The sequence below is a fragment of the Camelina sativa genome, chromosome 7, assembly GCF_030686135.1.
Source record: "Camelina sativa cultivar CO46 ecotype springtype chromosome 7, ASM3068613v1".
NCBI lineage: Eukaryota > Viridiplantae > Streptophyta > Magnoliopsida > Brassicales > Brassicaceae > Camelina > Camelina sativa.
In genome coordinates this window covers 6,031,638-6,057,138 of record NC_141886.1, presented here as the reverse complement: position 1 = coordinate 6,057,138, position 25,501 = coordinate 6,031,638, and the positions used below count along the sequence as shown (strand labels likewise).

General features: G+C 37.7%; 1 protein-coding gene, 1 long non-coding RNA gene and 1 pseudogene across 4 annotated transcripts; all 3 read right to left on the bottom strand.

Annotated features, from left to right (window-relative positions):
- Positions 1 to 1,462: 1,462 nt before the first annotated feature.
- On the bottom strand, positions 1,463 to 3,416 carry LOC104700451 (CBL-interacting serine/threonine-protein kinase 11 pseudogene; annotated as a pseudogene). The gene has a single exon (XR_015561562.1). The product of XR_015561562.1 is annotated as a CBL-interacting serine/threonine-protein kinase 11 pseudogene (transcript).
- Positions 3,417 to 5,164: 1,748 nt separating this feature from the next.
- On the bottom strand, positions 5,165 to 7,515 carry LOC104700450 (EPIDERMAL PATTERNING FACTOR-like protein 6). Of its 2 annotated transcripts, XM_010415973.2 has the most exons (4): positions 7,329 to 7,515; positions 6,749 to 6,941; positions 6,566 to 6,612; positions 5,165 to 5,639 (listed from the first exon to the last, which is right to left on the bottom strand). In XM_010415973.2, the coding sequence occupies exons 2-4, from the start codon at positions 6,912 to 6,914 to the stop codon at positions 5,394 to 5,396; spliced, it is 459 nt and encodes a 152-aa protein (XP_010414275.2). In that variant the 5' UTR covers positions 6,915 to 6,941; positions 7,329 to 7,515; the 3' UTR covers positions 5,165 to 5,393. The 2 variants fall into 2 exon arrangements, with proteins under 2 accessions (XP_010414275.2, XP_010414274.2); XM_010415972.2 differs by having other exon boundaries at positions 6,749 to 7,449.
- An 8,376-nt stretch (positions 7,516 to 15,891) lies between these two features.
- LOC147940924 (uncharacterized) lies at positions 15,892 to 16,418 on the bottom strand. Its single transcript, XR_015560846.1, has 2 exons — positions 16,286 to 16,418; positions 15,892 to 16,139 (listed from the first exon to the last, which is right to left on the bottom strand). It is a non-coding gene; the product is annotated as an uncharacterized LOC147940924 (long non-coding RNA).
- Between the last annotated feature and the right edge of the window lie 9,083 nt (positions 16,419 to 25,501).

Genomic DNA, 25,501 nt, shown 5'->3' with positions numbered 1-25,501 from the left:
AATTTTGCCCTCCAATACTATGTGAATTAGAAATCCAAATTAGACATAGAGAAGAATATTTTCTACACAATACAAAAGAGTAAGTATCTACAAATGCTGGGGAAAACGGCCAAAATCAACCTCAACTATTTGTCAAATGCTTTTTCATACTTGAACTTTAGTACCATGTAAAAATCAACCTAAGTCATCCAAAAATTCAAATTTTAAACATAAACTATGTGTATTTGGCCGATTTCAACATCTATTTAAACGGTGTTAATTAGCGGGTTAACGGTGCTGAATCACATGACACCGTGGCAAACACATGGCAAAAAATTCCATACGACGTCGTTTTAGTTTTAAAAATTGTATAAAATCAAATGTGGTAGGGTTCGAACTCGGGTGGATGAAGCCCAAATAAAATTAACTTCACGCTATAACCACTGGGACACAACGACATATTGTGTTATGTTTTGTAATATACATTATTAAACAGAGTTATCTGTAAAGCAATAATTTAATCTTGTCGGGCTTGTCATCTTCGTCTCCTCTCTGCCTGCAACCATCTCTCTATCGTTCTAACAAGCATCACTTCCTGTAGCGAACCGTCCGCTTTGTTCATTTAACACCGTTTCTTCTTCTACTATGCCGATGAATCTCCGGATCTGTGGAATCCGGGGAGAAGTGTTTGGTTTCTCTCCGTCGAAGCAATTGACCTCGTGTCATTTCCAAATTAAGAGTAGAGACAACCAATAGCGGACCCAGGATAAATTTTAAACCAGATCAAACACAAGTAAAAAAAAAAATTGATGAGGGTAAATGTGTTTTTTTCTTAATAACCATAGGGAAATTTAAAAATTTACCCAGGTCATATGACCTGCCTTGCTTGTACGTAGGTCCGCATCAGACAACCTTTCTAGTTTTGATTATGATTTGCCAATTTATGATTCAAATTGTTATGGATAACTTTAAAGGCAGAACACAAATCAAATTATGAACAAAGGCTTCTTTTCCAATTTGATTTTTGGATTCTAAAGTTTTTGTCCCGGCGGCTGGTAAGAAAAAGAGACAAATGGAAAAAGATATATTGAAGCGTTGTGAGCTATTAAACGATGAATCAATATGGCTCAGTGGTATGTGATAAATTTAGGTGGTGTACGCTCCGCAGATTCGAGTCCACCTTGTAACCGTCAATATTGTTTTCACTTCAAAACGACGTTGTTTTGAATTATTTTAATTTTATGTGTTTGCCATGGTGTCATGTGACTCAGCACTGTTAACCCGCTAATTAACCCCGTTTAAATAGATGTTAAAATCGGTCAAATTCACATAGTTTAGGTTTAAAATTTGAATTTTTGGATGATTTAGATTGATTTTTACAGGGTATTAAAGTTCAGGTATAAAAAAACGTTTGACAAATAGTTGAGTTGGATTTTGGCCGTTTTTCCACAAATGCAGTTCTATACTTTGTTGTACTGGTACATAGTGAATAAATACATGCATTTTCTCAGAAAAGCACAAAATAGATACCCTACAACTTCGTACAGAATTTTAAATACATACGTCAATATATATATTTTTTTTCAACGGTAATGAGATAAATTCTAAAAACGTAACAAGAACGCAAATCAACCCAGCCAAATCCAACAACTGCGATTAGGCTTTTTAAAATCTCAAAAGAACGGCGTTTTTTTTTTTTTTTTTTTAAATAGCTGCGTTTGGAGACGTCTGATCGCAAACGCGAATAAGTCGAACCTTGAGTTTATCATTCCACATCTCCTTGTAACAATCAGCATCACCACCTCTCCGCCGTGCCTCCACAACCACAAGCAAATCATTCAACCGCGAAACACAAATCCCAATCACAAATTTCCCATTCTGCCCTTCCATCTCAAACCCACACTCTTCATCCCCTTTCTTCTTCATCCTCAGATTCTCCTCCTTCGCAAACACCTCAACCTCCTCCGCCAACATCTCAGGCGTCTTCTCCGATAAAAACCTCTCCGATTCCCCAATCGAACCTCCCCCGCTGCTGCTACAACCATCGAACAGCCCCGACAGATCTAACCCCGACGAGTACGAAATCAAATCAAAAGCGTTTAAACTCTTCACACCTTCCAATTCAATCTTCCGATCTTTCTCGATCTCGTCGTGGAACTTGATCTGTTCCAATCCTCCTTTAACAAACCAAGGATCAACCAGAATCTCATCGATGGTGATCCTCTTCTCCGGATTGATCTCGAGAAGACGAGAAACGAATCGTTTCAGATCCGGCGACATCCATCGAGGACAACGATACTCTCCTTTGTAAATCTTCTTATACATATTCATCAGATTCGGATCGTTGAACGGTAAAAAACCGGCGGCGAGAACGAACAAGATGATGCCACATGACCATACATCGACTTTAGCACCTTCGTAACCTTTCTTAGATAAAATCTCCGGCGCAACGTACGCCGGAGTACCGCACAACGTGTGTAACAACCCGTCGGGTCTGATCTGATCTGTTAAAGCACTGAGACCGAAATCGGAAACTTTTAAGTTTCCGTTTTCGTCGATCAAGAGATTCTCCGGTTTGAGATCGCGGTGGTAAACACCGCGAGCGTGGCAGTAACCAACGGCGGAGATCAGCTGTTGGAAATACCTACGGGTTAGATCTTCGCTGAGACGTCCGTGTTTGGAGATTTTGTTGAAGAGCTCGCCTCCTTTAACAAACTCCATCACGAAGAAGACCTTCCCCTTCGTCGCCATTACTTCGTGGAGCCTAACGATGTTTGGATGGGATAGTCTCCTCATGATCGAGATCTCTCGTTTGATGTTGTTGGCTAACGCTGGATTCGTTAAGAGCTTTTTCTTGTTGAGGATTTTCACGGCCACGCTTTGTCCTGTTCGGCGGTCTCGTGCGTGGAAGACTTTGGCGAAGGCGCCGCATCCTAGAAGCTTTCCGAGCTCGTATTTCCCGAATAAGGCAGCCGCGGCTTTGTTGTCGCCGCTCCCTAAGACGATCTCGATCTCTGGCATGGTTTTAGAAGCCAGAGAAAATGATGTTCGCTTGGAGAGTTTTTTGAATACGCGTAACTGAGATGTGGTCACGTATGTTAAACAGTCTTTCTTCAATTCTTCTTGGAGAAGTTTGTTTACTTTTTATGGAATAAGAATTATAAAAGGAAGTGTGGTTAGGTATTTAAATGGGGGAGGGTTGAGGTTTAATGATGAGGATTAAGATTGCCTAAAACAGAGTTTAACCGATTCTCTCTTTTTATCTTTTTTGTTACTTTTTTAGACTAAATGGATAATTCAAAAAAGTATAGGAATGTAACCGTTACGAAAATATGTTTTGTATTTTACAAAGAAGCCAAACTTAAACGTTTTATAAACCCAAACTTAAATTAACCTCATTCAGATGACCCTAAGCAACAGTATTGCAACTCAACCGGATCATCTTCAATAGCGTTACTGATCCACAACAATTTATATCATCTTGATCTTCATTTGCAAATATATAACCAAACTTAGTCTTTAAACCAACTAAATTTACGTAAACCAAGCTTTAAGTTAACTTCATCCCAAATCATTCTGACCAGCAATGTTGATATCATCTTTGATTATTCTCAATAGCAACATTCGACCTCATTTATATCATTTACGAAATATCTTCCTTTTTGAGCAACCGACCCAAAATAAAAATAAAAAAGTTTTTAAAACCCAAATTTTATATATGTGAAGCTTTACTATACAGTATATACATGCATCTACTACCATGTCTCACTTACAGTAGAAATCATTGCAAAATAAACTGTCCCATGAAGGAAAATGTAACCAATAATTTAATTTCACAAATAATTTTAATGTTACATAATAATTCAAAAATAATTAAGTCAACTGTTAAAAAACTATTTTTAATCGATTTATTTATCTAATTTCTTAAACCATGCATATAGAATGGTAAATTTGCTTTTTTTTTGTTTTTTGTTTTGTTTTTGATAAAAAAAAAAAGTAAATTTGTTTTAAAATTAATTATTTTCGTTCTATAATTTTTTTTGTACTATCGATCTACAGTCAACACCCAGTTGCATTTATCATGCGTATAACAAATGCGGCCAATCCCACAAATTATTACTCTCTCAATTATTGTGTTGTCGATAGTTTCTACTTCATTTCCTCTATACCAACGCGGCAACGCGTGATCTTATCACCATACACTCTCGTAACTTGTCTCGTACTTTTTAGTTTTTACATCTAGAACAATTCAGAATCTTGTATATTGTGCTAGAAAGATGCACATCGATATTTCGATAAAGAAGCGTGTCTCATCTCATGTGGTTTTCATTCAATTTTTAGGTCGTGAGCCTCGTGAAGATAGCGACTTGGTTAGTAAAAATTTTAATTTATACAAAACATGTTCCACGAGACTGTGGCAGGTGTCCTAATGGTAACACTTGTCGATATCCGAACGGTGGAATAAGTCGACGCCGGCTTCCAGCTGGACGGTTCAGGGTTGTGGGCCGGCTGTTGAAAATTTCGGTGCTGAGATATGTTTCTATTATTAACCTGATTGCAGACTAATTATATCTCTATTGTTTAAATCTGATGGACTAATTATTTCTCTGTTATTGTAGTATTATTCTTTTGTCCGTTTAAGACCGCAACCCAAAAAAAAAAAAAAAAAATCTTTGGTCGTTATAATCTATTTATTTTTAAAATAAAAGAAGAAAATTCATGGGCAGTTGACAGTTACATACTCACTTGGCGATTAAATTTTACATAAAAAGTCTTACTGTTTTCAATAGTAAAGAAGAATTAGTCAGTCAATGACTCCGACATAATCGTTTGAGCAGTAATATATGGCTGTGGCCTGTGACTGATATTATAAGCTTCTTTTTTTGTATAACATGATGTATTAGAATGAGACTACGTAAGCATATGCATTCTTAGATATTATTAGTATATATGCTTAGATGATTTGAGTGCGTTGAAATCGTTGCAAAATGTAAATGGAATCAACGAGTCTTGGAAATAGATGTTTACAGTTTACTTGGATGCATGATCGATTATATACGTGCCAAGAAAACTGTTATTGGGCTTTTTGCTTATCTATATTAGACTACATTTTATGAGCATAAATCTATCCGATCAATATTAGGAAGCCCGTACGTTTAATAAGACAATAACTAATAGCATGTCATGCTCATGAATTATTCTTACCATTTTATATCATTTGTTACAACCTAAAAATTATCGTACAGACGGGAGAATCATCAAAAGTTTCATGAGGGGCTGTCTTAGAAACATGTTTAACAAATAATTAATATTTGAGTAGAGACGCAAAAATTAAGACATAACCATGAAACCTACATATAGATCATATATATAAATATATAATGTATATATGTGAGTATAAATATAATCTACGATCATGGCATGTACAACTTGTTGCCACACTTGCATCTCCAAGCCTCAGGGTAGTATTCGGCGGTGACAGGCGTGCCCGGAGGCACTGGTACGTGCACAGGCCTGCACGGCGTACATCTTCCACACTTGGATGAGCACCGTGGTGGAGATGATCCCAATCCCCTTAGAATCCTCCGTAGCTCCGCGTCCTTGCTCTGGTCACCGATTTTCCTAGTGTTCTTGATCACTACTGTACTCTTGCCACCCTCCTGAGCACATACTCAAACCATATATATCAAGCGCATACATATATATTCTACTTTATAATTTTCTTTCTTTGGATGAAATTAAATACACAGTAACATAAACCCTAACGATATGGTTAATCAAGAATGTTTTTTTTTTTAACTTTTCTAATTAAATTTAAAGACTTTCAACATGGTGAACTCAACTCAAGTAGTATAATACTGCTAACATATGCACAAACTTGCTAACATGCGCAAGATTTTGCTAAACTGCGCGGTTTAGGTGAAAAACATTATTAAGACAGGGCTTGGGGCGGGGGGGGGGGGGGGCTGTGAGACAAGACGCGGGAAAACCGCTCCGGAAAAAGCGCTACGCACATTACCAAAAAAGGTGCAGAGAGATTGAGAAGTTCCAAGAGGCTGTCATACGTTAACGTGCGCCGTGGGGGCGAATGACTACTACTATTACCACTAGATTGAGATCGAAAAATTCACAGACAGAAGCAAGGTAGGGGACCCACGAGAGCTGAACGGACCAAAAGTTGAGTACTGTCCTTGTCCTCGTGTGCGCTAAAATGAATCGGACGGCTGAGTATCTGTGAAGGAGTACATGGCATCTGCATGCTCAGTCAGTCTCGACATGCCGTCACAGTCGCTGACTGTTCAAGCGCATTTTAGCCACAACCCCTTTTGGTTGTGTAGTCCTTTTAGAGACCCCCACATTATAAGATTATATTATTTTTAATGTCTATTATGATGATGATTCAGCATCAATCTTTTACTCCAAAGATGCTTGAATCAGGAGATAATTTTTTTTTTGAATATTATGTGGTTTTAGTTTTTGATTTATTTCTTCCAAAATTATTGACTCATGAACAGCACCCAAAAAACAAAAACAAAAACTATATTGGATCACGCAAGAGAGTAAGAGGTTAAAACAGCTTACGAACCTGTGCAAAGAAGTTCCCTAGTTTCTTAGAGTAAGAGTTCCTAATATCTGCATTTTTACAACAATATAATATACATAAACCCAAAAGATTATATGATACGTACGAACCATAAATTTAAAGATATTTATGTTGGAGAAAAATAATATATATTAATGAAAACGAGAAAAAGGAACTGGGGCTTACATGGAGAAGAAAGCGAAGAGGAAGTAATGAATGTAGTGGACACACAGACGACGATGAAGAGTAGGAATATATAGAAGAGACTGAACTTATTGGCCCTTGAGTTTTCTGATGTTGGTAATGATGATGGTAATGATGATGACAATGATGATGGTCTCTCCAAACCCATGATTACGAAACTTCCTGAAAACCCCACCTAAGAAGAAGCTAGCAGAGAGTAATTATGAACTCCTCCATGCAAACAAAAACAAAATAACTTTGATGGGTATATAAAAACCAGAGATGAAAATGGAAATCAAGAAAAGATGATTCAATAGGGTTTTTTAAATTTGTTTTGGTTTTATATGATTTGGGTTTTCTCAAAAAACGAGAGGGAGTAGTGGGAGTGGTTGAGAGAGAGAATGAACAAAAGGAGTCGATTATGAGAGAACACAAGGAGGGTTTACTGCAAAAATGTGCAATTAAAATTTGGATTTTTTTATATAATAAGATAAGAAGAAAAAAAGAATAAGGATAAAATTATATAGATTGGAGGGAAAGGAGAGAAAGAGTGTAGCAAGAGAGAAGTAATTAAGAAAGGTACCTAAGCATTGCTAAGTTTGGGAGTTAGATTCTCCTGCACTCTATACTCTCTGTCATTGTACCCTTCCTTTCCCCAGAAATTGCTTTTAGCAATCTTCCAAGCCATACATATATATATATATATATATATGCTTCTTCTTTTTTAAAAAAGCAATTCTTATAGTCGTTTTTTTTGTTTTTTACTGTTTCTTAATTAAGTTATTTCATATGCATGTATACACATTTGAGGTGTGTGTCACATCACGTTAATGAGGTATGATTTTGCTTGATTAGTAATAATGATATTAATAATTTAATCTTGATTTTTGTTTCTTTCTTAGGGTTTAACATAAGTACTCAAAGATTAGGGTTTCATATAAGCAGTAATTTTTATAACGATGGAATGTTTGTATTTAAGTTAGAAATGGTGCGTTTTTAGCTCTGAGGGTGAAAAAAAAGGCGATTAGGGTTTTTTGCTTTTCCTGCACGGTTTGATACCACCGGAGGCTATGCCGCTGGGGGACGTCGGTTTTGCGCATCGGGATATTGAGAAGGACAGAGTTGAGGTAGAAGAGGGTGAGATTAGTCAGGTGGAGGATGTGTTGGCTGCGAAGTCTGTGATCTCTATGCCGCAAAACGTAGAGGGGACTGTCGAGAAGGGTTTGTCAGTTGCGGTAGCTTCAGGTGTTGCAGATCAGCAAAAGGTTACAGCGAATCAAGCGAAGATGGGTGGTCAATCGAAACAACGCACATGAGTTTCGATGGTGAAAGATTCAGATGTGATGGAAAAAGTGGAGTTGGATGTTGAGGAGATTGATGGTATGCCAACTGTTAGGATCCCATATGCGGTTTTTGAGGAGGCTCAGCCGCTTTGGGAAGACTTTCTTATTGGTAAATTCTTAGCCAAGTCCCCTTTTGTGGGAAGGATTCATGCTTTGGTGAATAAGATCTGGACTTTGGGTGACAAGACAATGAAAATAGATGTTTATGCGGTGGATAACACCACTGTGAGATTTCGTATCAAGGATGAGCGCACTAGACTGCGAGTACTAAGAAGAGGTATGTGGAATCTTTGCGGTGTTGCAGTGGTTCTCACGAAGTGGACTCCTATCATTGATACTACACATGAGGGTCTATAAACGGTTCATATGTGGGTTGTTGTCAAGAATGTCCCTCCCAGGTATTTCTCTTGGAAGGTGCTAAGTGCGATCACTAGTCCTTTAGGACTACCAAAGCGTTTACACCCGGAGACAGAAGCGTGTAAATCGTTTGTGGAGGTAAAAAGTGTTTGTGGAGGTGGATTTGACAAATAGTTTACCAAAGCACATGTCTTTTAAATCTGGAAAAGGGGGGGACACAGTTGTGGAGTTTGTTTATCCTTGGTTGCCACCAAGGTGTGTTGATTGTTCAAAATGGGGACATCTTCGTGTTGACTGTTTATCAAAACAGAACCCTATTATCTCGGCTTCGGTCACACCTGGTCTTGTCGACAATGTATCACCTGTCACAGATGCTGAATTGCAGTATATCCCGGCAAGACTGCAGGAGTCCCCTAGTAGAGAAGATTCTTTGGCGATGGTTGAGAAGGTGATCCCTAAGGAAAATGTTGCAGAGATTGTGAGGGGGACGGGGGACAATGTGGTCGCCGGTGCTGATACCTCTGACCAGAGTACAGATGCAGAATGGTGTACACCTATCAAAGGCATTCGTAGTCCGGGGAAAATAGCTCCACTAAGCAACAATGAGATATCTAACTTGTCAAATTCTTTCTCATGTCTCAGTGACAAGGGAGAGAAATGCGAGGATATCTCTTCAGAGCTGCCTCTAAGAGAAGCAAGTGCGGAAAGTGTGAGGGAGACTATTGCTGATGAACCCGATCAGGAGAAACTTGCTCGGGATGACACAGATGATACAGTGTTGGACGAACAAGGAGTATTGCTGCATCCATCCCTCCCGCGTGCCTCTAAGGAGGGACATAAGTATGTTTCGGTGAATGGACAGCAGAGTACAAGGCTTCAACCCCCTAGTACTCTGCAGACACATAAAGCTCAAAAGAACCTCTGATGTCGGGTTTCTTTTGGAACATCCGTGGTTTTAATAAAAAGGAAAAACAACGAGTGGTGCGAGAGTGGTTGTCTCGAGGAAGGTTTGATTTTGGTTTTTTGATTGAAACAAAGATAAAGGAAAGACGAGCAGAGCGAGTGTTTAAATCAGTTTTTGCAGACTGGTCCCTTCTCACAAACTATGAGGAGCATCGATTGGGTAGGTTATGGTTGGTTTGGAGAAACAATGTTCGGGTTACACCAATATACAAAACTTCACAGTTGATCACAGTTTCGGTTTGCATTGACGATCGCCATGAATTCTTTGTGTCGTTTGTCTATACTTCTAATCTTTACGCAGAACGCAAGTCACTCTGGAGTGATTTACGACACCATCATAACTCGACTCTGTTTCGACACAAGGCTTGGCTTATCTGTGGAGATTTTAATGAAACAGATATTGATGACCATTCTCTCTCTGATTCATCACCATCTGTTACACTGGGTATGCGTGATTTTCAGGACCTTGCGCGGGACTGTGAATTTGTTGATATGAGTTATCAGGGACCGCGTTTTACATGGGGTAACAAACGCCACGATGGAGTGATATGCAAAAAATTGGATCGAGTGTTAGTAAATCAGCATTGGCTCCAACACTTTTGTCAATCATATTCTGTTTTCGAGTCCGGAGGTTGCTCAAACCACTTAAGGTGTCGGTTTTATATCACTGATGAGCAGAGGAAAGTGCAGAAACCTTTTAAGTTTGTAAATGCTGTTACAACACATCCGGATTACCTGAACACGCTAGCCAGATATCTGGAAAAGGTTCCCTCCTTTGTTCCATTCAACCTCTGCAATGCATAGATTTACAAAGTCTCTTAAAGGACTCAAGCCTCACATTCACCGCCTAGGAAAACAAATGGTCAGCAATATCACTGCAAGAACAAAAGCTGCTTATGAAGCTTTATGTGAGGCTCAAAAGAAGACAATGGTCACACCATCAAGCCAGGCGGTCCATGAGGAAGCTACGAAATACGAAAAATGGAGGACATTAGCAGACATTGAGGAGCGTTTCCTGCAGCAAAAAGCTAAGTTACACTGGCTTCGGATTGGAGACCAGAATAACAAAGCCTTCCATGCGTCGGCGAAACTTAGGGAGGTGCGGAATAATATCAAGGAAATCCAATGTGCAGATGGGAGATCCGTACACACACAGGAACACATTAAGCTAGAAGCAGAGCAATACTTTACAAACTTCCTCACTTTGAAACCTGCAGATTTTGTAGATTGGTCTACTCAGGAGCTAGCACAGATTTTGGATTACAAGTGTGATGAGACTGATAAAAGCTTACTTACTCGAGAGGTTACCAGTGAGGAAATCAAAAGGGTGTTGTTTGCTATGCCAGTAAACAAGTCTCCAGGGCCTGATGGTTTCAATGTTGAATTATTTAAAGAATCTTGGTCAGTTGTGGGTGATGATTGTGTTGTGGCTGTTCAGTCATTTTTCCAGACTGGATTTTTACCAAAGGGGGTTAACTCCACTATATTGGCCTTAATTCCAAAGAAGAAGGATGCAAAAACCATGAAGGATTACAGACCCATTTCATGCTGCAATGTCCTCTACAAAATCATTTCTAAGATACTTGCAAACAAGCTAAAGCTCATCTTACCAAAATTTATATCTCCTAACCATTCAGCTTTTGTCAAGGATAGATTGTTGATGGAAAATCTACTCCTAGCTACAGAACTTGTTAAAGATTATCATAAGGATTCAGTGTCCCCTCGGTGTGCTATGAAGATAGATATATCGAAGACATTCGATTCAGTGCAGTGGAGTTTTCTCCTTAACACGTTGCGAGCTCTTGACTTCCCGGATACGTATATACATTGGATACAAACTTGCATCACCTCGGCCTCTTTTTCCGTACAGGTGAATGGGGAACTGGCAGGTTACTTTGGTAGCAAACGGGGTCTCCGGCAAGGTTGTTCTTTGAGTCCTTACATGTTTGTGATCTGCATGAACGTCCTCTCTCGCAAATTGGATATAGCTGCTCAAAATAAACAGTTTGGTCTTCACCCAAATTGTCGATCAATGAACCTAACCCACCTCTGTTTTGTGGACGATTTGATGGTATTTGTGGAGGGACAGAAGCAGTCGATTGAAGGAGTTTTGGATGTTTTTCAGATTTTGCAAAACATTCGGGTTTGAACATCAGTCTTGAGAAGTCAACTCTTTATATGGTCGGAGTTTCTTCGATGGAACGGGAAGTGATTCTCCATCGGTTCCCTTTCGAATACGGTACACTCCCTGTTAGATATCTTGGCCTACCTCTGCTTACTAAACGAATGTCAGCAGCAGACTACCTTCCTCTATTGGAAAAAATTAGATCACAACTAACCTCTTGGACTGCGAGGACTCTCTCGTTTGCAGGGTGACTACAACTTCTCCAATCGGTAATTTTCTGGATTGCTGCTTTTAGACTCCCAAAAGCATGTGTGAAAGAGATTGATAAACTCTGTTCTGCTTTTTTATGGGCTGGTCCTTCCTTAAACCCCAAGAAAGCGAAAGTTGCATGGTCTGATGTCTGTTTGCCAAAGAACGAGGGTGGTTTGGGCTTACGCTCTATTGAGGAGGCAAACAAAGTCTGTGTTCTAAAGGTTATATGGCGAATTCTCTCTGCAAAAGGTTCACTATGGGTAAGTTGGGTAAATCGGCATCTCGTTCGAAGTGGTTCTTTGTGGGCAGAGCAAGAACCACTAACCTCGGGATCATGGATTTGGAGAAAACTTTAAAGTATAGGACCATCGCAACCCAGTTATATAAAGTGGATGTCCACAACGGTGAAACCACATCTTTTTGGTTCGATAACTGGTCGGATTTGGGGTGTCTTTACGATAATCTGGGAAATAGAGGAACAATATCTCTTGGGATACCACTCACAAGTACGGTAGCCGAGGTTATGGAAATGAACATACAGCGACGACATAGACAGTCACTGTTAAACCAAATAGAGGAGGCGATCAGGGCCCACAAACTTGTACGTGATGCAGAGGTGCAGGACGTAGCTCTCTGGAAAGGAAAAAACGATTGCTATCGCAAGAAATTTAGCACTAAGGATACCTGGTCTTTCATCCGAACTCCTCATCCAACTCTGGAGGTTTACAAAGTGATCTGGTTCAATTATGCAACTCCAATGTTTGCTTTTCTTACTTGGCTACTAGTAAAAAACAGACTTACTACAGGCGACAAACTTCAGCGATGGAATATAGGTGCTAACCCAAGCTCTCTTTTTTGTGGTTATCCATTGGAAACTACTGCACATCTCTTTTTTCAGTGTCCCTACTCGCTACATATCTGGGAATCACTAGTGAAGAAGATGCTTCTGAACAATTATCACACCGACTGGCAAGCGATTACAGTTCTACTTGGCGGCGAAGATCTTGACAAGACTACAAAGCTAATCATCGGCTATGTTTTCCAAAACACCATACATTCTATCTGGCTGGAGCGGAACGCAAGGCGTCATGGAGAGCAACCTGCAACAGAGGAGAGGTTAATCAAACTTATTGATAAAAACATCAGAAACAGACTTAGTACAATTGGGGATGAAAGAAGTACAAGCATCCAACGGTGGTTTGCTGCAAGATTTTACTGAAGTATGTTTAACATAGTTATCTAAGAGTTTTCTTTTTTTTATATTTTAAAAAAATTGTGCGACACAAACTTTATAAAAGGTTTATTTTTTATTTGAATATAATTTAACATTAAATTAAAAAAATAAGTAGTAATTTTTTTAATTAAAGCGGAGAGAAGAGAGGTGACTGATTTGAAGAGAGAGAAATTAGGGAGGGCCGTACGATGAAAAATGAGGGAGATTCCGAAGGCAAGGAGGTATGGACAAAACATCCCAACAAATGTGTAAGAGGGGTTCCATGTTCATTTCTAAATTACACATATATATATATATATATATATAGTTTTAACTTTTTAACAATAACTATTTACTCATTTCAATTCACAAAGGTTATATATATGCTAATATGCATGTTAACGATTCTTAATAGTATAAACGGTAAAAAATTAAACAATAAGCATTTCAAACAGTACAATTACATATATAAATGGCAAACAAATTGCAGTATAAATTAATGAATTTGTGGTATCGCTACCTTTTGTTTCCACCGATACCGCATAAAAATGTTTGATAAACAAATTAAATGTTTAATTTTAGCATCGAGCATGAGTGAAATTTTTAACAACTAATTTTTTGGAATTTATTTTTAGGTTTAATCAAATATATCAGTGTTTCTTACGTTTGACAAGAACATTGTTTTATACGGTCGAATAACAATATAATCATCGCATGCAATACCAAATATTTTGTTCTTCGATGTCTTGGAATGGTATGACGACCTATACGTATTTTTTATATTTATGAACGGTGATATTACTGCCAAAGAGAATGAAAGTTTCCCTAATAAGGTATGATTATACAATTTCACCATTGATAACTTCAATATGTATCCTCTAAATTCTAGTACTTGGGTACACTTTTGTTTCTTATCAATATTTTAGTTAAGTTGGTATTTACTAATCCTAGTATTTAATTTGTAGAATGTGTTATGTGTCTGAATACATCTATCTAGTCGATGGATGATCGTTAGGATTGTATGATATTTAATGTCTTAGTTTTTGTTTTCTGTCAATATCTTTTGTTCTCTTTTTTTTTGTTTGTACTTTTTAAGATTGTGTGATAAATCAGACAATAGCATTTAAAAAAGAAAAAAGATACAATGGTTAGGATAACTGAAATCCCAAAACAGAAGCCCTATAATCTTGGAAAAGGAATGCAAAATTTCATAAAATATCACTTTTGACTGACCACTTTTTAAAAATATCATCAATGTAAAACTTTTGAAGAGAAGAGAAAAAATCACAATTCTATATCTTAAAAAGATACAATGGTTAGAATTGTGATTTTTTCTCTTCTCTTTAAAACTATGTTTTAAAAACGGGGATATATCATAAATTTTTCTTTTAAAATTATGTTTTTATATATTCTATAATTTTAAAGACAATATTATAGTTTTATATTTTACTTGATATATTTTTTAACATAAATAAAATTCCTAATTAATCCCCGTTTAATCTCCGATTTTCTTGCTAGGCGCTAAGTTCATCCCGACCTCCCAACTAGCGCTTAACAATTTCTAAAACACGGGTGATACATGTCATAATCTGGTTTAAATATGGAAATATGCATGTGTGAGTAATACTGAAATTACAAAGAACAAATATCTTTATGGAGAAAAGACGATTTAAAAAGTAAGAACTACAAACTATTTTATCAAGTACTTGCTTTATATTGTTCAAACATGACTCAGGAAGTTAATATTTTGCATATCCAACCGTCTTCTTCGCAAATTACAATTGATATATAAGTGTATATAACATTTCCTAATTAATTCCAAAAAAAAAAAAAAATTAAAATATGGGTCTATTTAAATCGAAACTAAGATATGAAAGCATAGAAAATTGGTCGATAATTTGTCACCCGTTCTCCAAACAGCAGTAAACAACACATGAGCTTATAGTAGTCGTAGAATGGTCACACATAAATTATTTATTATATGCTTTTTGAATATGGCTGAATATCTTATATTTCTGAATCACAACCATAGTAGTCGACTACGAGAGAATACATAAATATGCATAGGAAAAAATTGAGAGGGTCACATGCCAAGGTAAGTATCTCTATCCTGACACACCACTTCTCAATTATTTTATAATAAGGTTTTATACAAAGATCTGACACACTGTATCCTTTTTTTTTCATTTCATCATGTTATTGTTATTTGAAATTTCATTTTGTTTCTTGACTGTGAGTCTGTGACAGATGGGACTTGCATTGTTTTTCTATCTATTATGTACTGATTAAAAGATGTCAAGGATGATGCAGCAAGAAACACTTATTTTTTTTCTTAGGCCAATAAATTAAGAAGAAAACACATATCAGTCCTAGGATCTGAATGATCATGCATTCATCCCATTATAAATGTATAGAAAACAAAAAATAGCACACTCCCGCAGGCGGATCTCAATTCGCACTTTCGCAGCCTCGCAGGCATTTGCAAGGGCATATAGGGTTTAAAATTTAGAATTTTCTTACTTTTAGAAAATATAGACTATTTAAATTTTTTTGCTATAAACTCTCTTTGAGAGTCCCATATTAGACTCTAAAAGCAAGATTATTGGAGGTTCATATATTGGGGATCTTATACACTATTTGAATTTTTTATGAATTAATTGTGTACTTTTTAAAAAATAAGAATCTTTGATCTCTTAATTAAAATTATCTCCTCCAATGGTAGGATCTAAATTTGGGTCTCTTATTTTTGAAAATATAGTTTTTTTTTAAATTTAAAATTTTTAAATAGAATAGAAGTAGTTTAAATGTTTAAACATATAAAGATTAATAGAAAACTTTTGATTGTTTATGATGAACAATTTCAAAAAATTAGTAACCAACCTCAAGATAATTTCATGACAAAAAGGTAACAAAAAAAACAGAGGAAATCAGTACAGGACCTTCTTTTTAGTCTTGCTTACTTCTTCCTCCTCATCTTCGTCGTCTTCTTCTTCCTCATCCTCATCATCTTCTTCATCCTCATCTTCGTCTTCATCAATATCATCTTCATCGTCATTGTCTATTTCAAACTCCTCTCCCTCAATAGCCTCACCAGTGAACCATGAGACAGCATGAGGTATAATCTTCTCCCGGATCGTAGAACTGCAGTAAGCAAGGAATACTTTAATCAGATATTAAGTAATGTATAACTTCACAATAAAAGATGCTAGCTCATGCTTTTATGCAGTAGGTAAAAAGATAAACGGAAAAGTATTAGACTGAAAGAGTTTTTATTCAGGAATACGAACCCAATGTCATAGTCTTGTTCCATCAGATTCTGAAGTTCCTCAGCCTGCACCAAGAACATTAAGCTTTAGAAGAAATTTTGATCAAACATATTCAAAACAAGGCATGTTTTGGAACCAAATGATATCATACACTGTCCTCATCAATGTCTTCGTCATCATCAGGAACTTGGTGAGGATTGAAGAAGTTGAAGAAGCTTTCACAATCTTCATTCTTGGTAATTGGCTTAGCATTCTTCGCACCTTTCTTAGGCTTCTTCTTAAGAATCTTCTGAGTTAAGCATTTACTAGGATACCAATCAATTTCTGTCCTGAGAGAGAGAACAAAGAAACAGAACCCAAGTTGGAGCATAGGTCAACACAAGATTACGCAGTTCCTTGGAAGCATCTCAAAACAAAACATGCTATGGAGCAATACAAGAAAGTATCAACCAGAAACAAATGCAAAGAGTATACCTTCTGCAGTTTTTTCGTCTTCTTGGTCTATCTTAGTATCCTCTGGAGCCCCTTCAACGTCAGTAGCTCCATTCACAATATCATAGCGCCGCACATTCTAGGTGTCAAAGCAAAATTCAAGAGAAAATCAAAAGTAAACATAGCCAAAGCAGATAAAGAAACTTATCATCTGAACAAAATGGTTTCTAATTTAGATAAAGTAACCACATTCTAAAGATAAACGTTTGATCTTGTCACAAAGGCTGAAAAAGGGACAAACATTGTTTTGTTCTCAATGTATACTCACTCAAAGGTCACACATTTGTACTTCCATATCCATACACAATACTGTCAAAAGGTTTGGTTTATTTTATCTTTATAAGAGTTGCTCCTTCAAGCAGAAAAAAAAAAAACAAAATCAAAAAAAGAATCACGGAAAACTAGACATAATTGAGTGAATCAATAATTATCGGTATTATAGCAAATAAAATTGAAAGATTACTGTTGATCAATAGTAAGATGTCAAAAGATAAGGTTACAGAAAACTCAAACAATGGTGGTACTCGATAAAAACCTGATGTTATTATCTCGGTTGGACAAAAATTTTCCCAAGATATTGATTGCAAGGACTCGTAAGCCACCATTTTCTTCAATGCTCATTATCGTTTGAACGCATTCATATAGGATAGCGTTGCCTGCATTTTTGTTTGACTCGGTTTTTGATGTCACCTAAGACATTAAAAATCAAGTTGGGAATCAAAACGATTTTCTGTGATTATGATTCTAACTGCTCTAGATCAATTTTTTTCTTAATGCAAGTATAACAGAGATCCTTCTAACAAAATCCATAAAGGTGAGAAAAAGGCTTCATTTGTTACCTTTATTGACTCTGAAATATCAGAAAGAGCAAAACATTATGAAAATAACATAAAGGAAGATTTTGAAAAGCAAATAAAGGATCACAAAGACAGCAAAACATGAAAAACCAGGTCATTCAAGCCAGGAAAAGCCTTGAAAAAAAGGGACTCATATTTGATAGCTAATAAAGACTTGATAGCTAAAAAAGGGACAAACATTGTTTGTCAAACAAGATCCACACAGAGCTGAATGAAGGAGTAAACTTACCTTTTCGATTTTAGCAGCAGTTTTCGCAGATTTCCCAATTAACTTTTCTGAACTGAGCTCCATTTTGATCCTTATCACCTAAACAAATCAAACAACTCAATTACAATTAAAAAAACCCATTAAATCCTGACTAATTCTGGTCAGCCCCCTGCCTCATCTATGGTGCACGATAGAACGGAAACAGCGGAAGATAGAGATAAATCTTAAAAGATTTTTTAGGAAAACAAAATTCAAATCGAAGAAGCCTTCACCTGAGATTATAAAGAACACGGCGCGGAGAAAGAATAACAAACGGCGGTGAAGCTATTTAGGGTTTTAGCAGATTCTATCTATCGCGATTGGCCTCCGCCGAGTCAATCGTCTCCGCTACACATCTCCATATCCTTCGTCCAAACACCTTCCCTTGATTCATGATCCTTCGATTCCAAATTCCATCTTTTCTTGTTTCGGGACTGTGATCGCCAGAGAAAGAGAGAGAGAGACGAAAGTAAATAATAATCGAGCTTCCCATAAAAAAATTTCCCTTTTGTATTTTTTTTTTGGCCAACGCAAAAACGACACGTAGCGCCTCTTAGAACAAAGATGAGTATACTATATAACAACCTCCCTTAGCTTTTTTTTTTCTAAATTATTTTTTTTCTCCAAAACAATATGAATACCTCTAAGAGACTACCGATGGAGAAGGTCTAACCCCCGAAAAAAAAAGTCCCGTAATGGTGTATGATTTCTTTTAATCGATTAGTTTTTCATCCATTTTTTGGGTTATTTTGCTAAAAGCTCTTTTTAAGAGTCCCATAGTGTATGATTTGGTTTTGTCATGAAGAATGAAGATACAAGATTTTGAGAGATGAAAATTTTGTACTACGAAACCTTCTCACAAAACAAAAACATTGCAATGCCATTTCCATCGAATCGAAAGACAAATAAATTTTAAAACAGATTAGAAAGAAAAAATTAAGTATGGAAGACCGGTAGAGGCGGATAAATTAAAGCGTTGGTAGTCGGTTTGTGGCTGTACAGTAATGGGTTTAATTAATTCATTTCTTTCAAGCTCACAATCTATATCATTCTTAAACATTTTTTTTTGTCGTTTTAAAAAAATTGGGTGGTGATCAGTTTGTAGCAACATTGTATTTTGGTTAACGTTATGTTTATTATATAAAACAAATTGATTTCATTTTAAATTTTGAACATGTCTCTTTATCAATATATTTATTTTGAACATGTCTGTAGTTGGGCACTATAAAATGGATAACATTTTGACAAGCAAATTTTGTTTGGTTAAACTTTATATTGGTAATTTTGCTAATTAATTAGTCTGCAAATAAATAAAATTTTGATTATTTTCGAAAGGAACTATTAAATTATCAAATAATTCATTTGTAAAATCATCCAAAATGTACTCTTTTTTATCCGCCAAAATATTTGTTGGTTTTATGGATCGGATTTTCATCAACACAATTGCCACTTAAGCTATATCAAATAGATAATAGGTATCCTTCTTTGTGTTTGACAAAAAAAAAAAGGTATCCTTCTTTGTATCTCATATGATATCTAAAGTAGATCTCTTGTCATACAGATAAAACAAGTCCGAGGAGGAGAAAAATGATAGCGGGAGAGAGAAGACGGGAAGTATGCAAATAGAGAGAAGCAAAAGTTGATAAGAGAGAAGAAATAGAAAGAGACAAGAGATGCACGAGCGTTTTGAATTCGTTGCCCTGTGTGTTTTCAGCATTTAGATTGGACCACCTCATCGTTTTATTTTTTTACTTCCCCTTATTCATTTTTTACCAAGACATAGTTTAAATTAAATACTATCAAAAGATTCAAGAATACAATATATAGATAGAGCTTTGTGGTCGAGTAAACAATAACGTAAAAGGGATACAATCCTTGATTGCCTTTGATAGAAGGATGTTAAGGAGGTGTGTAGCTGCAGTATGGAAATCCTCAACCCAAATTTCGAAAGACAACACGAAGTTGTATTCATATTCTTTTTTCTTTTGTCAAAAATAGATTTATCTATGTGTCGTAAAAAACAAGAAAGTAATATTTAAAGATGTAAATAAATATTTATTTTTCCCAATTCAATTCCAGATTCCAGAATATAAAAAAAAGATATGTGAGGGTGAAAATTTCCGAACATACCAAAAACATTGTTATGAATCTAACAGAAGAGATCTGGCGACTACCCTTGAGATCCATCCTCAGATTCAAAACCGTCTCAACCCAATGGAGATCAATACTGGAGTCGAAAAGGTTCGCAGAGAGGAGGAGGCGTGTGAATAATGTTCAAAAGATTCAGCATATCCTAGCGCTTAGAGACCACCAGACCGAGTCACAGTTCAAAGGAGAGGAAGAGGTCGAGATGGTCTATTTACAATGTGAAGCCGCTGCTGATAAGATAGTAGAATCAACATTCAAAATGAAGAAGATAAGTTCATGACTTTGTTATTATTTTCTTCTTAAGTTCTTGGTTACAATACTGTTCATATTTATACTAAGAGGATTAGGCTTAACATGTCACCTCTACCTCTAAACCTTTGAACCTATTGGTCAACACAATTTCTCCATTGGAACAGCTGTGATTACTTTTGCTTTTGAGACATTGCTTGACAACTTCCTCCTTCTCATCTAGATTCTTCTTCTCTTTGTCTTGATTTGTACGTGGGCTTGAGACTTCATTAATGGACTCTTTTTGCTTGATGGGCTCTGGCTTCTTCTCAACGGACTTAGGCTTCCAAACCATCTTTGGCCCACTATCTTTTGGTTTTGTCTTGTTGCTGTCCAAAGAGAATTCTAGGGTTGCTTTCTCCGATTCTCTTTTGTCCTCTCTTTTGTCTTTCTCTGAGTTGACCAACTGATAGAACTCAGATCGTCTATTAGCCCCCCGCAAACTTGGCGTGGGTGGAACAACGACACCGAGTTTGGATCAAAGAGCAGCGAAGGGTCCTGGTGGTAATGATTTGGTGAAGATATCCGCGATTTGGAACTGATTGTGGATGTGAGTGACGACGATGTTACCAAGAGCAACCTGCTCACGAACGTAGTGGTACACCGCTGAGAGATTGTCACAGTAGAGATCTGGAGTACGATGCAAAGGGATCCCCAGTTCCTTCATGATTTTATAAAACCAGGTAATCTCAGATGCAGTTTCAGACATAGCTCTATATTTTGCTTCTGTAGAGCTCTTGGAGACAGTGTTTTGCTTTTGTGATTGCCATGAAATTATATTACTTCCTAAGAAGGTGCAAAAACCACCTGTAGATCGACTTGTAGTTTTGCAGCCTCCATAATCACTGTCACTATAGACTTGTAGTCTGAAATATGTGCTTTTATTGAAAGAGATACCCATCGTGACTGTCCCTTTAACATATCTGAGAATTCATTTCAGGAGGTGGAAGTTGGAGACTGTCGGTTCATGCATCCTCTGACAAACGAAGTTGACAGCAAAATGGATGTCTGGTCGAGTCAGTGTAAGGTATTGAAGTTTGCCTGCCAAACGACGAAAGTAAGTGGGATTTTCAAAGAGTGGTTGCGGATGCTTGATTTGGCCGAGTGTTTGTGGCAGAGGAGTTGGCATTGGGGCACAGTCAGTCATCCCCGCGACAACAAGTAAATCCTCTGCATACTTTTGTTGTGAGAGGAACAGCCCAGCCGGATGAAACTGAGCTTAGATTCCCAAAAAATAGCTAAGTTGCCCCAAATCTTTCATCCTAAATCGTTTGTTTAGCTCATTGAGTAATGTCTCTAATGCTTGTGAGTTGTTTCCAGTTATAGCCATATCATCGACATAGAGAAGCAGAAAGATGATATCCTTTCCCCTGAAGTAATAAAATAATGAGGGGTCAGACTTGCTGCAGCAGAAGCCAAACTCAAGAAGAAAGGTACTGAACTTATCAAACCATGCTCTCGGTGCTTGCTTTAGACCGTAGAGTGCTTTGTGTAGATGACAGACATAATCTGGTTTTGCAGGATCAACAAAGCCAGCCAGTTGAGTCATATAAACCGTTTCTGTCAAATCGCCATGCAAGAATGCATTCTTCACATCCATTTTCTTGATTTCCCAGCCCATAACAGTTGCCGCATGAGGAACAGATCTTACTATTGCTGTTCTCACAACTAGACTGTAAGTTTCAAGGTAATCTATACCTTCTTCCTGGACATAGCCTTTTGCCACTATTCTTGCTTTTAATTTATCGAGTGAGCCATCTGCATTGAGTTTTGTCCTGAATACCCACTTATTACCTAGCACATGCATGTCAGGTGTTCGAGGAACAAGAGTCCACATTCCTGCTTCATCACAATTACCATATTCTTCATCCATAGCACCATTCCAGCCAGGATGTTTGAGAGCAGCACTAACCGTCTTTGGCTCTGGATTGGAGACTTTAGAGGTAAATAAAACATACCGTGGATTAGGTTTTCTTATTCCTGCTTTTGCTCTTGTGACCATCTTGTGACCTGGTGTGGATACAACTGTGGGTGCAGGAGACGAGTCTTCAATCGGTAAAGTCATTTGAGTAGATTCCTGAGGAGTTGTGTCAGTAACATTATCAGCCGTCGAAGTATTAGTTGAGACAGAGGGAGACACATCATCAGAGTCATCCTCAGAGTGTGAAGATGAAGGAGAGTTGTTGCCTATAGGAACAGGATCAGAGCCTGCCGTACACCCAGAACTCTCCTTATCAACCACAGGACGTGAAACTGAAGTCAGAAACGGTGGGAAGTCTTCTTCATTGTAAGTAAACTGATCAGGATGAGGAAATGTGCCATTGACATAATTTGACTCGATTGAAGATTGTTCTTGTGTTTCTGTAGGTTTCTAATTGACAAAGCTTTTGTTCCAGGCTTGCAGGAGTGGTGTACACAGAGTCTGCTCAGAGGGAGATACGGTGTGAAAAGGGAATTCTTGTTCCGCAAACAAGACATGTCGACTAATGTAGACACGCCCATTAGAGATGAGTAAGCACATGTATCCTTTATACTTTTCATTATATCCGAGAAAGACACATTTCAACCACCGTGGATCAAAATTGTTGTGAACATAGTCTCGGAGTGTAGGGTAACATGCACAACCAAACACCTGTAATGACGTATAATTGGGTTTGTGACCATGCAGGGCTTCATAGGGGCTACGATTATCGGACAGAGTGGAGATTAGCAGCAGGTTAATGAGAAAGTTCGTCGTGAAGAAAGCTTCAACCCAGTATTGATAAGGTACTCGACTCTTGCACATCATCGCTAGGCCTAGTTCAATCAGATGTGTATGTTTTCGTTCTGCTAGACCATTTTGATGTGGTGTATGTGGACAAGAGATTAATTGTGGAATCCCATGTTGTTGGAGATGACTCAAAAACTTAGTACTTGTAAATTCTCCACCACCATCACATTGAAAACTACCAATTTTATTTTGAAACTGATTTTCCACTAAATCTTGAAACATAGTGAATAATGAAAAGAAGTCTGACTTTAACTTAAATGAAACCAGCAGAAGCGAGAGAAGTTATCTATGAAAATAACATAATACTGAAATCCTTGCACTGACTTTATTGGTGCAGGTCCCCATAGGTCGCAGTGAATGCGTTGTAGAGGCCTTGAAGTTGTCGTGCTTGAAGGAGAGAAAGGTAATCTAGTGCTTTTCCCAAATTGACATGCTTCACAGATGCCATTGGAGCTTTTATTGATAACTATTGCTTTTGTTGTGGACAGATTTTGAAGAACTTGTTGACTTGGATGCCCCAACCTCATGTGCCACACATCTTCAGAAGCTAAGTGTTGCCGAGAGGAGTAAAGAGCCTGAACTGGAGTGTCCTTCAGAATGTAGAGACCCTCGTTACTGCTGTTTTCCAGAGCCAGAAGCCTCTTTTTTGCCTTATCAAGGATTTCAACATGATCATCATCAAAGTTAACAGAACATGGATTATCTTTGGTAAGTTTCGAAACCGATAACAGTGATTTTGCAATGTTAGGACAGACCAAGACATCCTTGAGAGTAAGCTTCCTGAGCTTGCTGGCAGACTGGTAGATCCAGTGTGATTGATGGGTAGAAATTCTCCATTTCCGACCATGACAGTATCTGACCAGATGTATGGACTTGATTGTTGTAGGTTGTGATGGGAGTTGGTGATGTGAGCAGTGGAACCGGAATCAGGGACCCATTCATTGCCGGAGTGATCGGTGACATCAATGATTCTCATAGCAGTTAAGGCAAGCAGAAGCTCTTCTTGTCGGTAACTGTTGTTGTACCGATGCCAACAAGACAGAGCAGGATGCCCAGGTTTTCCACATATTTGACAGATGACTCTGGTGTCTGTGTTCGAGGAGCTGCCAGAGACTGATCCTTGAGTGATTTGCTGATGAAAGCCTCTGCCTTTGGTAGTGAAACCTCCACGTCCTCGTGAGCCACCAGAGCGAACATTTCCTCTTCCTCGACCAGAGTAGTTGGTGAAAAAGGCCAAGTGAGGAGAGAGATCAACAGAGGTGCTGTAGTTGGATAGCCTATCCGCATACGAGGTCAACCGAGAAGCCACATCATCGAAGGTGGGAGGTGGATGAAGATCAATCATTCCTTCAACCGATATTTTCACAGGTTCATATTCTCTACCTAACCCTCTTAAAGCAGCAAAAATTTTCATCTTTTCCGGGACAGGACTACCAATGGAGGATAGTTGTTCACACACATTCTTAATATCTCTGAGATAGTCACTCATAGATCGTACTAACTTTTCTGCAGATTGGAGTCTACTTTGTAACTCGAAGAGGCGAGAGGATGATACCTTATTAAAGTTATTTGTGAGTGCTAACCACAGATCCTGAGCTGTTTTGGTGCATGTGACTTCAGCGAGAATATCTTCAAACAACAAACCGAGAAGCCAAGCACGCACAATCTGATCAGCCCTGAACCATTCACCGTAATCTGGGTTTGGAACAGTGGTAGCCTTGCTCGATGGAAGAGACACCGGAATCACCTCAAGCGGAGCAGGATGAGCACCATTGATGAAACCGAGTAAGTTTTGCCCAGAAAGAAAGGGCTCAAACTGAGCTTTCCAAGAGATATAGTTCTTCTGTGTTAGTTTGAGAGTAACACAGTTTGTAATGTTTAACGCAGGAAAAGAGTAGAGATCCATGGATGGATTAACCAAGGATCTACTGTGCTCTGATACCATGATTAGATAGTAGAATCAACACTCAAATGAAGAAGATAAGTTCATGACTTTGTTATTATTTTCTCCTTAAGTTCTTGGTTACAATACTGTTCATATTTATACTAAGAGGATTAGGTTTAACATGTCACCTCTATCTCTAAACCTTTGAACCTATTGGTCAACACAATTTCTCCATTGGAACAGCTGTGATTACTTTTGCTTTTGAGACATTTCTTGACAGCTTCCTCCTTCTCATCTAGATTCTTCTTCTCTTTGTCTTGATTTGTAGATGGGCTTGAGACTTCCTTAATGGACTCTTTTTGCTTGATGGGCTCTGGCTTCTTCTCAACGGACTTGGGCTTCCAAACCATCTTTGGCCCACTATCTTTTGGTTTTGTTTTGTTGCTGTCCAAAGAGAATTCTAGGGTTGCTTTCTCCGATTCTCTTTTGTCCTCTCTTTTGTCTTTCTCTGAGTTGACTTAGTGATGGAACTCAGATCGTCTATTAGCCG

Coding starts and splice junctions, on each gene's coding strand:
- LOC104700450 (XM_010415973.2), bottom strand. CDS start 6,914: ATGGGTTTGGAGAGACCATCATCATTGTCATCATCATTACCATCATCA. Junction 6,613..6,748: donor CTCTTCGCTTTCTTCTCCAT/GTAAGCCCCAGT, acceptor GTAAAAATGCAG/ATATTAGGAACTCTTACTCT. Junction 5,640..6,565: donor TAGGGAACTTCTTTGCACAG/GTTCGTAAGCTG, acceptor GTATGTGCTCAG/GAGGGTGGCAAGAGTACAGT.